Source organism: Benincasa hispida, chromosome 6 (genome assembly GCF_009727055.1).
Source record: "Benincasa hispida cultivar B227 chromosome 6, ASM972705v1, whole genome shotgun sequence".
In the NCBI taxonomy this organism is placed as follows: domain Eukaryota; kingdom Viridiplantae; phylum Streptophyta; class Magnoliopsida; order Cucurbitales; family Cucurbitaceae; genus Benincasa; species Benincasa hispida.
In genome coordinates, this window is record NC_052354.1 from 27,578,152 (window position 1) to 27,591,317 (window position 13,166).

The following is a 13,166-nucleotide window of genomic DNA, read 5'->3' on the forward strand; positions in this document are numbered from 1 at the left end:
AGCTTAGGCAGGATATCCATTCAATCAACAAATACTAAGATCCATAGTTCCAAATAGTAACGAGATTGTTCATACCAACTCTAAAGGTTCGTAAACATATATTTCCTATCTTGGAAACCAAACCAAACCTTTGTTCTTAATCTCAAAACATTAATTCCCATTACCTTCTCAAAACAACAAAATATTTCTCAAATCCTTTCATCTTCCCTTATCTTTTCCAAAACCAATAAATCCAAGAGGTTTTTTTTCATTTTCCTAGTGAAATATATATGTACTAAAACATGTGACTATTCAAATCCCTTTCCCAGTCTACAATCCAAAAACCTAAGCAAGTTATATATATATATAATTTTTTTTAATAATGCCTACTACAGTCCAAAGTTCCAAATGGTAATAAGAGATTTCTCCTTTACACTAAAACCAAGGCCTTGTATCCACCCATATAATGTTTTAAAATCCAAACCATACTTAACTATTTGGGAGTCTTGAACACATTAATTTCCATTTACCTCTCCAAATTAAAAAAAAAAAAAACATTCCTTAAATACTTTTATTTTTCTTCATATTTATCCTTGCTTAACCCAACAACTTGAAGGTGCACTTTTCACTTCCAGAGTGAAACATAATCCCTAAACCAAGACATATGACCCTTTATAACCTTTTCCATAAATCTAAAGTTCCATTCCACACTTGGAACTATAGTAGGGTATCCCCACAAGATAACATTACTTTTAAACTTCAAAACGTTTATCCTTCCTCTTGGTATGGTTAATTAAACATGAACCTTTTCATTGCAACAAACACATAGTTCAAATCCAAGCACCTTAAGAATTTTTCAATCCAATAACTCGTTTTCTCCCATTTAAAGGCAACTATAATTTCAACCATCTTGGCATTCCTTGACCAATTCATCTTACCTAGGTCTTGTAAAAAGTTCCTCATACTATCACTTTATGCTCTATTTAGTAATTCTTCTTCCTTTTAGGCATGTTACATAAAGAACCAAAACACCATACATTACTCGCTCCACCAACTTTGATACCATGAAAGTGATCATGACCTATTAATCATTTCAAAAATTTTCTTGGAACATTTTGACTTTAATATCTAGTAATCCTTATAGAATTTATAGTCTCTTCTTCACCTCTTTCTTATCTTATAAAGAAACTTTAATCTCGTAACTAAGAACATGTGCCTTGAGATAAAGTTCCTTGTATAACCACTAGTTTTATTCTCGTAATGCAAAACTTAATATTATTCCCCAGTGAATTTCCAATTCACCTACCTTATTCTATAGCTTAACCAAATACATCATTTCTTTCTTTCATGTCATAAGTGCATAACACTTCATAGTTCTATCAGGTTTCAATATCCCTGAACAGAAATATATGTCTGTTTCTAATAGTCCTTCCATGAATTGAACTAACGCCAAATGGCCTTATTATGATCCTTCTTTCTTTCTATAATACCAAAACAAAATAGCCATCTCATAGTAACTTCTTTCAAGTTGTTAAACAAGCAATGACAATCATTAAGTACATAAAGCTTAGACATGAAGGTTTTTAAACACATTTTCCATAAAACATTTAATAAAAGAATATATCTGGCGAGGACGAAGGATCCGTGAATAGCTATAAAGGAAACAAAACCAAGACTTACACCATAAGTCAGTCTACAGAACCTAAAACTTAGGCTCTCATACCAACTGTAACGACCCGACCTTTCGAGCACTCTAACAAAGGTCGTTACGACTAAATACACATTTAAAACCCAAATATTTTGTTAAAAAAAAGTCATTAAAACAATAAGGGTAGTTTTTCCAAAATAAACGCAAAAACAAATAAATAATAAATAAATAAAACTTTTATTCGGGGTCCCCTAAAAATAATATTCATAAAGAAAACATTCAAAACGTTAAAATTTCCTGTCTCACATTAAATTCTAGTTTCAAAACATTCAAATGACAAAAACATAGACTATGCGGAAGCGACTTCTCTTGTCCCCATATGGCTTTATCACGGGTTCTATCTGTCACTCGCCAACCTGTTCCTGTCATTCCCTAAAAAACATAAAGGAATAAAGGATGAGTATAACAATACCCAGTAAGTGATCCCATTACTAGGATCAGACTGTGCATTCATATGCAATGAATGCTTGTGGTTAGTGGAACTTTCATGATGAAGTTGTTCCTGAATGGCTAACTAAGGGGATAACCTGACTTGCCTTAACTTGCATGCCTAGTGACTTAGTGGCACACCGTCAATCATGGGAAAAGAAACATAATTGTGTACCTGTCGATTCACACATGTCTAGCGGCCTGAAGGCACACCTTCAAACCTGGAAAAATAACATGAACGTGAACCTATTGATTCACGCATGTCTAGTGACCCGAAAGCACACCATCGAACATGGAAAAGTAACATGAACGTGAACTTGTCGATTCACGCATGTCTAGCGGTCTGAAAGCACACCGTCGAACATGAAAAAGTAACATAAACATGAATTTATTGATTCACGCATGTCTAGCGGCCGGAAGGCACATCGTCAAACATGAAACTAAACCCATCGGTCCTCTGAAATAAAACATTCATCAAGGCGAGACTATAAACTGCCCTATTAGTCTAATCATGCATCACATACATAATTTCAATATTGTTTCTGCCGCACAGATCATAGAATAACATGGAAGTTCAAACATGCTCATAATACTCATAACTATCATGCAACAAGTATATCACAAAGATAAAATCATGCTTCTAAAGTCCATTAATTAACTTTGTAAATCTAATCTAGGTCGCTTGGCACAAAGGTACCGGTAATACTACCACTTACCTCAAATTAAGTCAAGGATAGTTATCTCGACAACCAACTCCAATAATTTACTTGAACTAAAACTAACAAAAGGACCGAACGATCGTAAATTCTGCTAGAAAGCACGCCACTGATTTCCAAATTTCGAATAGTAGATGTTCAAAAACTCGTTTCCCTTGTTGGATAGTGACCAAAAATGCTCCTAAACTTCAATCTAAAAGCGAAACGTAAAGGATATCAACCAATTTGGGCAAAAAGCTAATGGGTGTCAACAAACTCCAAGAATTCTAAAACTTACCCAAAAAATCAATTTTGGTAATAATGGTATCAGCAGCGGTGGAAACCATAGATAGGCAACGGGTGTTGCTGTTGGACGGCATAAATCATTTAGGCTAGTGGCTGGTAGTGAGGATCTTGCATGAGGAGGGTTTGTGAGAATGAGAGAGAAGGGGAATCATCTAGTTTTACAGATTTTATTCAGCCGCGATTACGAACAAAGCTTCAAACAACGATCCAACCGTTTAAAATGAAACTCTATATGTCTCAAACAGACTGACCAAATTTGAGCACGATCCAACGGTTCAAACTTGACAATAGATAATTTTGTAGAAGTTGTCGCTGAAAAACTGAATTGCTTTCTCCCCGATTTTTTGCCTCTTTTCACTCTCATTTAATTTCGAAAAATCTCAATTCTTTTATTTTTTCCTCAAAATTTGAAAAAATAAATAAAATATTTATAACAATATATCCAAAATTTTCAAAGATTCTATTAAATTAATAAATCAATTATCATAATTTAGGCTTCAAAAACCAAAATTAAACGACATAAGAACCATCAATTTGATACAAATTAAATCCTTCCAAATATTTAAATCAATTCAAAACCACATTAAATTAATTATCACCTTAATTTTTTTTAAATTGACCCTAAAATCCAAAATCAAAGGGAAGCAAAATTCAATATTTTCAAGATAATTAGTTCGAATATCTAATCAATTAAATTCCATTTAACCAATAAAATTTTTTCAACTATTTCAATTTAATCCCAATTTTCTAAATGAAAGGAAAATTTAAACTCAATAATTTTAGATAATTAACTTAAATTTTCCTGAAATTCGGGATGTTACACAAATTGACACACTATTAGTATTATTATCATTCTCCAATTTTCATGATCAAACTCAATGTAAATATTGACGTACGAAAGGGACGAGATAGAGATAAATGATGATAATTAAAATAAAATATTAATCTCCAAGCTTTTTAAGTTTGTGTGTGTGTGTGGGTGTGTTTTTTTAAAAAAAAAAACAAAAAACTTTTAACTTCTTGTTGTTTCCAAGAAAATCAGAATTTAAATAATAAATAAGTTCATTGATTTTCAATTTGATAGTTTATTGAAATTTATAAAAGAAGAATTTAAAAAAAAAATAATGGAAACTATTTATACAAAATAGTAAAAATTTTAATCTTCTTTGATAGAAATCTATCTATATCTATAAGTTTTTTTTTCTGTGATTTTCTAAAAATAGTTTGACATTTTTTCTATTTTTAAAAATTTCTTTTTATGATAAAGTACCAAAATAATCCATAATTTTCAATATGTCTACAAAGTTTCACTTCCATGTCCAACAAATCCATAAACTTAAAAATTACGTAGTATATTAATATCATATTAGAAAAAAAAATCATTAGATAATTTTTAGAACTTATTAAATACAAAATTGAAATTTTAGAGACATACTAGACACTTTTTTTAAGTTAAAAAAAGTTCAAAGATTAAACTAATAATTTAATCTAATTAAAGTTACTTCGAATCGAATTTGGTTAATAAAGTTGATTTAAAATTTTGTTGACACGTGTCACATTTGAATGTATATTTATACTTTATCACGAGGTTAAGTTTAAATTAACTTTATGAAAATAGAGACATTTCTACTTTTTCCATTAGGCATTTAATTAGAAATATATATGAGAAAATCCAAATGTTGTCTATCTTTCTCAAGTAAAAAGAGATGTGAAGCACATATTGTATCTCACATGGTCTTAATTTCAGTCAAGTGAGAACATCAAGAAAAAGGAGTGGTTGAAATTATTAAATATTATATGAGAAGACCACGACCAAGAACAATAAATGTTTGCCCATGTGCAATTTATTTGTTTATTCCCTTTTATTTTTTATTTTTCCCCAAAAAATCGACTCTTTATGGATAAAAGAACTCAGGGATACTCGGCTCTAACTTTCATGTTTTTCTTTTTGAACCGAAACCTATCCAGTTGTATTTAGATTTATCTTAAACTTTCAATTTTATCATATTATATGCAATGTGAAATTGATAACATTTGGAGAAACCAATATTAGAACTAAAGGGTTTTTTTTGTTGGAATATATGAATGAATGATAAAAAGTGTTCAAACGATTAATTTGTTTTTTTTATTGAAACTAATGAATGCAAGCTAAACCCAAGGCAAAAATTGCAACACTTTATTTGAATTGAAGAGTATGATATAATGTTGAAAGTTTATGGTCTAAATTAATACAAACTAAGAAGTTAAAGTTAAAAAACTAACACTTTTTAAAGTTACAAGTAGTTGAAAATAGTTTATCAATAACTGACATGAACTTGATTCTCGTTGGTTGTATTCAAATGGGGAGGTGAATATTCAAATTATACACTTCATTAGAAAAAAAAGTTCCTTAAAACATTGAATCATTATAAATTCTCAAAATAATATTAAACTAGTCGATCATTGAAATGAATCTTCTTCGTATTACAATGAAATCTCTCGGTAACATCAAACGATGAACAAAAATATGCAGTATATCAACAAGATTCATTGCTGTCTCAAAATGGAAGACATTGGTCAAGAATTAGAGAAAATCCTACCCGAAATTATAAATCTAGTCCATGAACTTTGAGATTTATGTAAATGAACTTTTAGATGAACTTTTATATGTGTTTAATAAGTCCCTGGCAAATTCAAAATTTATATAAATAATAATAATTGTTTTTATTAGCTATAGATTTAATTTTGTCTTATGGCACCTTTAATAATTTATATTTTGTGTGAGAAAAATTGAAAGACGAAAGAATAAATTTATAATTGTGGAAGTTCAGTGACAAGGACTAAATTTATAGTTAAAACTAAAGAACATAGTTGAGAAACAAAAAACTGAACAATGAAAAAACACGAGCTAGGGCCATCGAAAGAGCTCCAATTGTTAAGAGTAAACAAGGAGACATGATACATTGAAAGGAATTATGGTAAGCCTAAACAGACACAATACAAGTCAAATAAATATAACAGCATACCCTAAAGAATTAACAAGCTGAAACAAATGGACATTGCTAATAGACTACAAGAGCATTATTATAACTTGTATTCAACATCAAACCAAAAGAACAGAGCCGTTCGAGCATAAATAACTCGAACGTGCTGTAATGCCAGGTCGTCACCCGTTAGGACAGCCTTGGCACCACCCTCAATACGAGTGTGCGAGACAGAAACGCCATGTGTATAACCTCTGCTCACGGAGGAAGGTAACAACTTATCTGGACATGCTGTACAAACAATGGGGCATGATAGGTAATCCAAAGGGTTTGACTCACACTGGAGGACACATCCATCTATAATCAATCTTCCCTTCCTGTGAAGCAAGCAGCAACCAAGTTCTGCCTTGACTGTTAAGTTAGAAAGTTTACTGGTAGACAGGAACTCCAAAGCACTGTTAAGAAGAAACAGGAAGTCCATAATAAGTTGCCTTTCAAAATTATAAATCCTCCTTTGGTTCCTATAAACTTTCAAAATCTCTAGAATGTCCGTCCTTGAACTTCCAAAATATCTATTTTAGCCCTTCTTAAAGAAAACACATCTATTTTGGTCTTTTTATCTTTATTTTGCTTTTAACATATAATTGGCATGGGTTCGAATGTGTGTATTGTATATGCTAACATGGGCTGCCTAATATGAAAGTTGGATGAAGGAATATCAGCTTACAAAATACCAGTAAAGACCAAAATGGTTATGCAATACAGCCAATGATGAAAGAATAGTTAATCAAGAGAAGCCACTAGAAGTAAATACCAAATTCGATTAGAGGACACCAGTGAGCAAAAGCCGAGATGGATGATGTGATAAATGATCTCTTGGAAATGTTAAGAGGGAGAAAACATATAAGATTCACAATTACAAATTACATTATTAGCTATCAGTTATGTACCTCTCTGAACCACGAGTACAGAAAAGTGTCGTCTCCTCAGGAAGCTCGCCTCCACCAATCTGAAAATTTAAGATGAGATAAAATGATGGAAAATAGTGAAACTTAAGTTCTGAAAGGAGTCTTTCACCACTTCTACCCCCACACCAAAGACACACACATATTTTGGCTTGACTTCTATCATAAATTAAACCCCAAAAAGAGGTGAAAATCTATAACATTATGCAATAAATTGAGATATACAAGGTGCTAAAATCTTAAAGTTAAAAGCTGATAAAGTCCAACAACTGAGCACAACTGGACCATGAATCCACTATGTCACGTTTCACCAATATTTAAAAACATGCAAAGGGAAATAACTTAATAACATTGCCTCTTCAAACAAGTACTTAACTTGAATTGCAAATGCAGGGCCAAGCCACAGAAAGATTCACTTTTAAACTGCATACCAGAACCCAAATAGCTAACTAGCTTCCCCGGAGCAACCTTTTTTTTACGATCATTTATATTTTATAGCCAGGGTTAAGGTTGTTTTCAATCCAATCATTTCATAGTTTCTTAACAACAAGAAAAGGAAAATTCTGCTAAGATCCTTTTTAAAGCTGAATAACCCAAATCCTAGCTTTATGTGACGACCTTTATAGAGAAGCTCATCACATTTCTTTTCTTTTGGAAAAAAATAACGCAGTTCACTTTTCTTGAGTCCTTCCACATATATAACAGGACACTTTTTTGTCTTGAAGAGTACTTTTTATTCACAAACTAGACATGAGTTCTGCAGAGACAGGACAACTGGATAACATTTAAACCATATATTAAGATCTAAGAGTAAAGTTTCACAGCCAAGCAGCTAAAAGAAGGGGAGAAACGGAATATACCAGGCAAAGTGGTTTTGTTATTTGAATGTTAGAGGCAGAATGAACTCCACCTGTTGCAATAAGTATGGTGTCACCAGGCCTATAGAGAACAGAATCATTTAGGCTCTATAAACAACTTACTCTATTCATTCCCTCTCTTAAGAAACAAAAAATAAATATGCAAGAACTTACCTAGCAGCAGCAACAGCTGCCTCAATGGTTGGGAAAACTCCTGGCTCAGATAAATCTTTAATAGATCGTTCTACTCGCAGCCACAGCCTAGGATGACATGCCAAGTAACGCCATCTGTGGCAAACGAGGGCGGTGTTATACCGATCTGCAAACTCAATGGCAAAAGTGACAGAAAAGGCAGAAACTCCATGGAAATAAACAGGCGGTATCCACTTGATTACAACTTCACTAGGCCAATGATAAAAATCTGCTCACTAGAATAGAGAGGAAGCAAAAGAACCACAGAAATGTAATGACATGACATCCTTAGAACAAAAGTAAGTCCACTATTTAGCCCCTTCATCAGCATCTTCACTTTAGTCTCCAAAATAATTCTTGCCCTTTTTCTAACCAGATAACCCACCCACCCCCCACCCACCCCAAAAAGAAAAGGAAAAAAAAGATCAAATTTGAAAAAGAAGAACCCACAGAAGAGGAACAATTTGTTTACAACACAAGAACATTCTCCTCTGCATCACATACCAATATATTTATTATATCCAACCGATTCATATCCAAATTCCAAGGAAGGAACTTCCCACTTCATAATCAATTCTATTAAACCACACATAATGAAACTAAGCTCAATTAGACTTAGATAAAACCAAACCAAAGAAGCTAAGCATTCCATCTCTTCAAAGAAGCTTTTTCCTCGACTTAGATATGCTGAAACAAGTACGTACCCCACTTTATACATTGAAACAGTAATCCCCAGCTCACGCCAAACCCGAAAATTCAATTGAAATTATTTTCAGAATCCCCCCCAAATTTTCACAATAAACAGCAGAACCTTAAATTTCAGCCAAAAAAGAAGCAATTTGAGAAGGGAACAGAAAGAAACCCTGAATTAGAAATCCTAAAAATCGAAAGAATAGATATTCAGACAACAAATCGAAACAGAGAGGTACCTGGCATGGGGGAGAGGAAGCTGAAAATATGCATTAGACAACCATCGTCCAAATTGTTAATAGAAGGCGAGGAGGTTGAAGTGCCTTTTCTTTTCCACTTTCTTTGCTTGCTTTCTTCCATCGAAACTATGGCAACCCGGCTCTGGTCCTCTACCACTCGGCTCATATCGCCCTTCAGATTATGACTGCCATAGCCCCACACCAAGCTCCCAAACTCACTCAACAGATGAACAACAAATCATAGCTTCCTGTCGTTTACTTTTTATTTTGATTTCCCTTCTTCCATTCCTATATAGGTACGACTTAAGAGTTAGGACCCTTCTTCTGGGCTTGAACTTCTGAATACTAAGCCCATTTTCTGAGTTTGGGCCGGCCCAGAGCTGTTATCAAGCCCCATAATTGTCGCCCATGGCTTGATGGATTTCCTGATATGTGAATTTAAAGAGTAAAAATAGAAAGGGCTAATAAGAAAAATAGCAACTTAGAAGATTTCATTTAGAAAAATGTTAAAAAAGTTTTAGAAATTAGAAAATTGACGAATCGATTTTTAGAATTATTTTTTAATAAATAAAAATGACCAAAATATCCCATCAAACAAAAATAGCAAAGAAATTCCGAAACCAAAATATTCAGATCATAACAGCTCAAGATTTACTGGCCAAAAATTTCTAGATATAGCAAAATCTTTTTGCATTCTAAAAACAAAATAGAAAACATTCTAAAATTGAAATTAAACTAATGAAAAATTTCTCTGGGAAGAAGCACAGTAGAAGCACCATACTGCAAACCAATAAAAATTAACGGAGAGGCTAAGAAATTGGGATTTTTCCCACAGATTAAACCATGGATTTTGGTGGAGTTCCTCAAAGGGATGGAGGATGGATTAGAGATGTGGTCATGTTGAATAAGTAATGTTACAATAAACGTTGATTCAAAAAATAGAAAGATAAGAAATTCTTAAAAAGTAAATAAAAAAGAAACAAACATGACATTTTAAACAAATTAGATAATAGAGATTTCAATATTTAGAATTGAAAAATGAGAATTTAGTGGTGTATTAGGACCCTTCAAAATATTAGAGGACATTTTTGGAATACCAAAAACCCTTATCACATGAGGAAGGGGAGGTTTTGTCATAATTCTTAAGGGGCGTTTGGGACACTGAATAGGTTATAATAGTTTATGTATGGAATATAGATTATTATAGTCTATGTATAGTAGTCTCTGTTTGGTGGGCATGTTATTACAGTCTATGGTATAATAGTCTATGTTTGTTGTGTAGGTTATTATAGTCTGTGTTATAATAATCTATGTTTGGGGTGTAGATTATTATAATAGGCAATTATAACAATATGCAAATTAAATGTATTTTATCTTAGTATATATCACAATTGATTCTACTTTTCTGTATATAAAAAGAATAAAATTTAAATGAAATATCATATTTTCACGAATATAAATAAAATTGTTTGTTCCACTAATTTCTATAAAATGTGTTGAACATTGTATTGTCCTCATTCCACCAATTTTAACCTTGTTTGATGTATCAAACTTCGTGAGCATACAACAAATACAATTCCATTCTCTTCAAAGGATATTAATCATTGCCCAACACATTAATGCATGTAGAGATAGAGAAATTTCACAAACAGCAAAAAAAGAAAACCAAATCACATTCATGTCCATGAAATAGTACAAGCCATAATTTAGATATGTCCAAATTAAACTTGGAAAAGCAGGTGATGAAAATAGTTGGTCAGACATTGTCTAGAAGACAACGTATGAAATATTAGTATACATAAGTTATCTAAACTAGACACGGCAACACACCAACATTTATTTAGTTTCACTATACCTCAAATCATCTCCATCTCAGATCTGTACAAGAGGTTGTGATTGGCAAAGGTTTTTTCAATAGTACTTCATGTAGTCGTAAAACGGCGTTCAGAACAGAGTTGGAATGCCTAGAAACTGTTTCACCCAACCTAACGAACTGTCTATGAATTACTCTATTCTGAACATCATGGGCTAAGATATGCAGGAACATAGCGACCATCTCCTCAACATCTACAAATTTTGTTCCCACTAATCCACCAGTTGTCCTTAGTAAAGTACATAAAATGGCAAAACATCTTCTATCCATTCATGTGCTTTCACGACAACTTAAATCAGACTCATGGATTAGCCAAAAGTATGCTAATTACCTAATATGATGTCTAATGTGATGTGGCGGGTATTCTATCCTTCTATGGTCATTGAGTAACAACTCTATTATTAACAGTAATTGACGTTGGGTAGTTGTGAACACCGTTAGTATGGTTACTACTTCTTGGGGGTCCATTATATAGTAGATTACAAAAATTGGCTCCTGAAACATTTATTCATTGGTAGTTTTTCAAATTTATGCAAAATATAATTTTAGTTCCAAACTAATCTACTTTTAATCTAAACAAGAATATACTTATCATGGAATCTTAAATGCTTGCAAAATTGTATGATATAGCTTAGTAATAGTAGTAATAGTAGCTTGCAATACTTTTTAATGTTTAACGTTAATATTGAAACTTTTATCTAAATTTAGAGTGCAATTGGATGAACTTGAAAATTTGAAGTAAAAAATGCATATCTTTTTCTTTTCTCTCTTTTCTACTTCTTTAACAAATAAGTTTAAATCGTTATTTACGGACTTTTAAGTTTGTTCGCCTTAATCTTTAAAGATAGTTATTTGTAGCTGTTACTTTAATAATAATTTATCAATAAACATTTTGTTTGCATTTTTATCAAATATATTCAACCCTACCAAATGAAGCTATAAAATTTTGTTTGCATTTTTAATATGTTCAACTTATTGTCTTTTTTTTAATCAACAACAATAATCATATTCAATTTCACGCAACGTTGTGGTCGAATAATTTCATTTTGGAATATGAACACGGAAATTAAAATTCTCATTGATAAAATAGTCTTGATTTTAGTACGTTTCATTTTAGGTTCATGATCAAATCTTGAGTTTTAAATGAAAAATAAATCGATAAAAAGAAAAATGTGATGAAGCCTAACAAGTATTTAGGAAGAAAATAAGCAAACAATTTAAAGAAAAGATTAATATATAATTAATAGATAATCAACTGCAAAAGCATAAATAATATATAACTAAATTATTTTAAGTTTATAAATATATAGGATAAATAATTTAAATAAAAAATAAAAGTTTCGTATTAACAAACACTTCAAATATATAACATTAAATTTGAGAAAAGCAGAAGTATAAATTAGTTTCCACTCGACCTACAACACATGAAAGAAAAGATTTTAAATCTACCAACTATAGAAATAAACAAGAAAGGACACAAAAGAAAAGAAAATTGAGACAAAGAAGAGTCCACCTTACGTACAATAAAAGGAGAAAATGTGAAGTTTCGCTTGTTCTCTAATAAATTGAACACTATGACAATAAATAAACAAATGCTTTAGTAATAATATAAAGAAAAAAATGAAAGTGACTTAACAGGAGATGTGATAAGCAACACAAAAGAGGAGGGGGAAGAGACTTACCAACAATAGTGTGGTGAAGATGGGGTTGTCCTCGTAGTTGTAAGGAAAAGAGGTCTCATTTATAGAGAAGAGAAATAAAGCACACATTGAAAATAAGTAGGTCTCATTTATGAGTAGATCAAAGTTTAGGTCTCATTCATGGGTAGATCATGGATAGGAAAAGAGGTGTACCTTGGAAATAGGTCTCATTCATGGATAGGTCAAGTTTAGGTGTACCTATGATAATAAATAAACCTTGGAAACCCCACCTAGTGAAATAAAGTGAATAGTGTACCATTGAGATTGGGAACCAAACACATCAATTTCACTACTGTCAATCATATCAACAAGGTATTTGCAAACCACTACTTGCAATCAAACTAGAGTAAACCAAACGAGAACAACTTGGGAACCAAACAAAAGTTATGACATAGTTGCAATGAGATTGGAAAAAAATAATAATAATAAGGAAGCCAACAAACAATCAACTATCCTAGTATTATGCTTAGACAGTAAGAACCAGCTTCAGAGCAACGAAATTCTTTCTTAAGTCGTTCTGAATTTTGGATAATACGATGTATCATGGTAAATCAAATACATTGATCACTA

General features: G+C 31.9%; 1 protein-coding gene across 1 annotated transcript; it reads right to left on the bottom strand.

Moving 5' to 3' along the window:
- Positions 1 to 5,983: 5,983 nt before the first annotated feature.
- Positions 5,984 to 9,297, bottom strand: LOC120079536 (F-box protein SKIP5). The gene is made up of 5 exons (XM_039033746.1): positions 9,024 to 9,297; positions 8,077 to 8,221; positions 7,906 to 7,984; positions 7,031 to 7,089; positions 5,984 to 6,535 (listed from the first exon to the last, which is right to left on the bottom strand). The coding sequence occupies exons 1-5, from the start codon at positions 9,187 to 9,189 to the stop codon at positions 6,181 to 6,183; spliced, it is 804 nt and encodes a 267-aa protein (XP_038889674.1). The 5' UTR covers positions 9,190 to 9,297; the 3' UTR covers positions 5,984 to 6,180.
- Between the last annotated feature and the right edge of the window lie 3,869 nt (positions 9,298 to 13,166).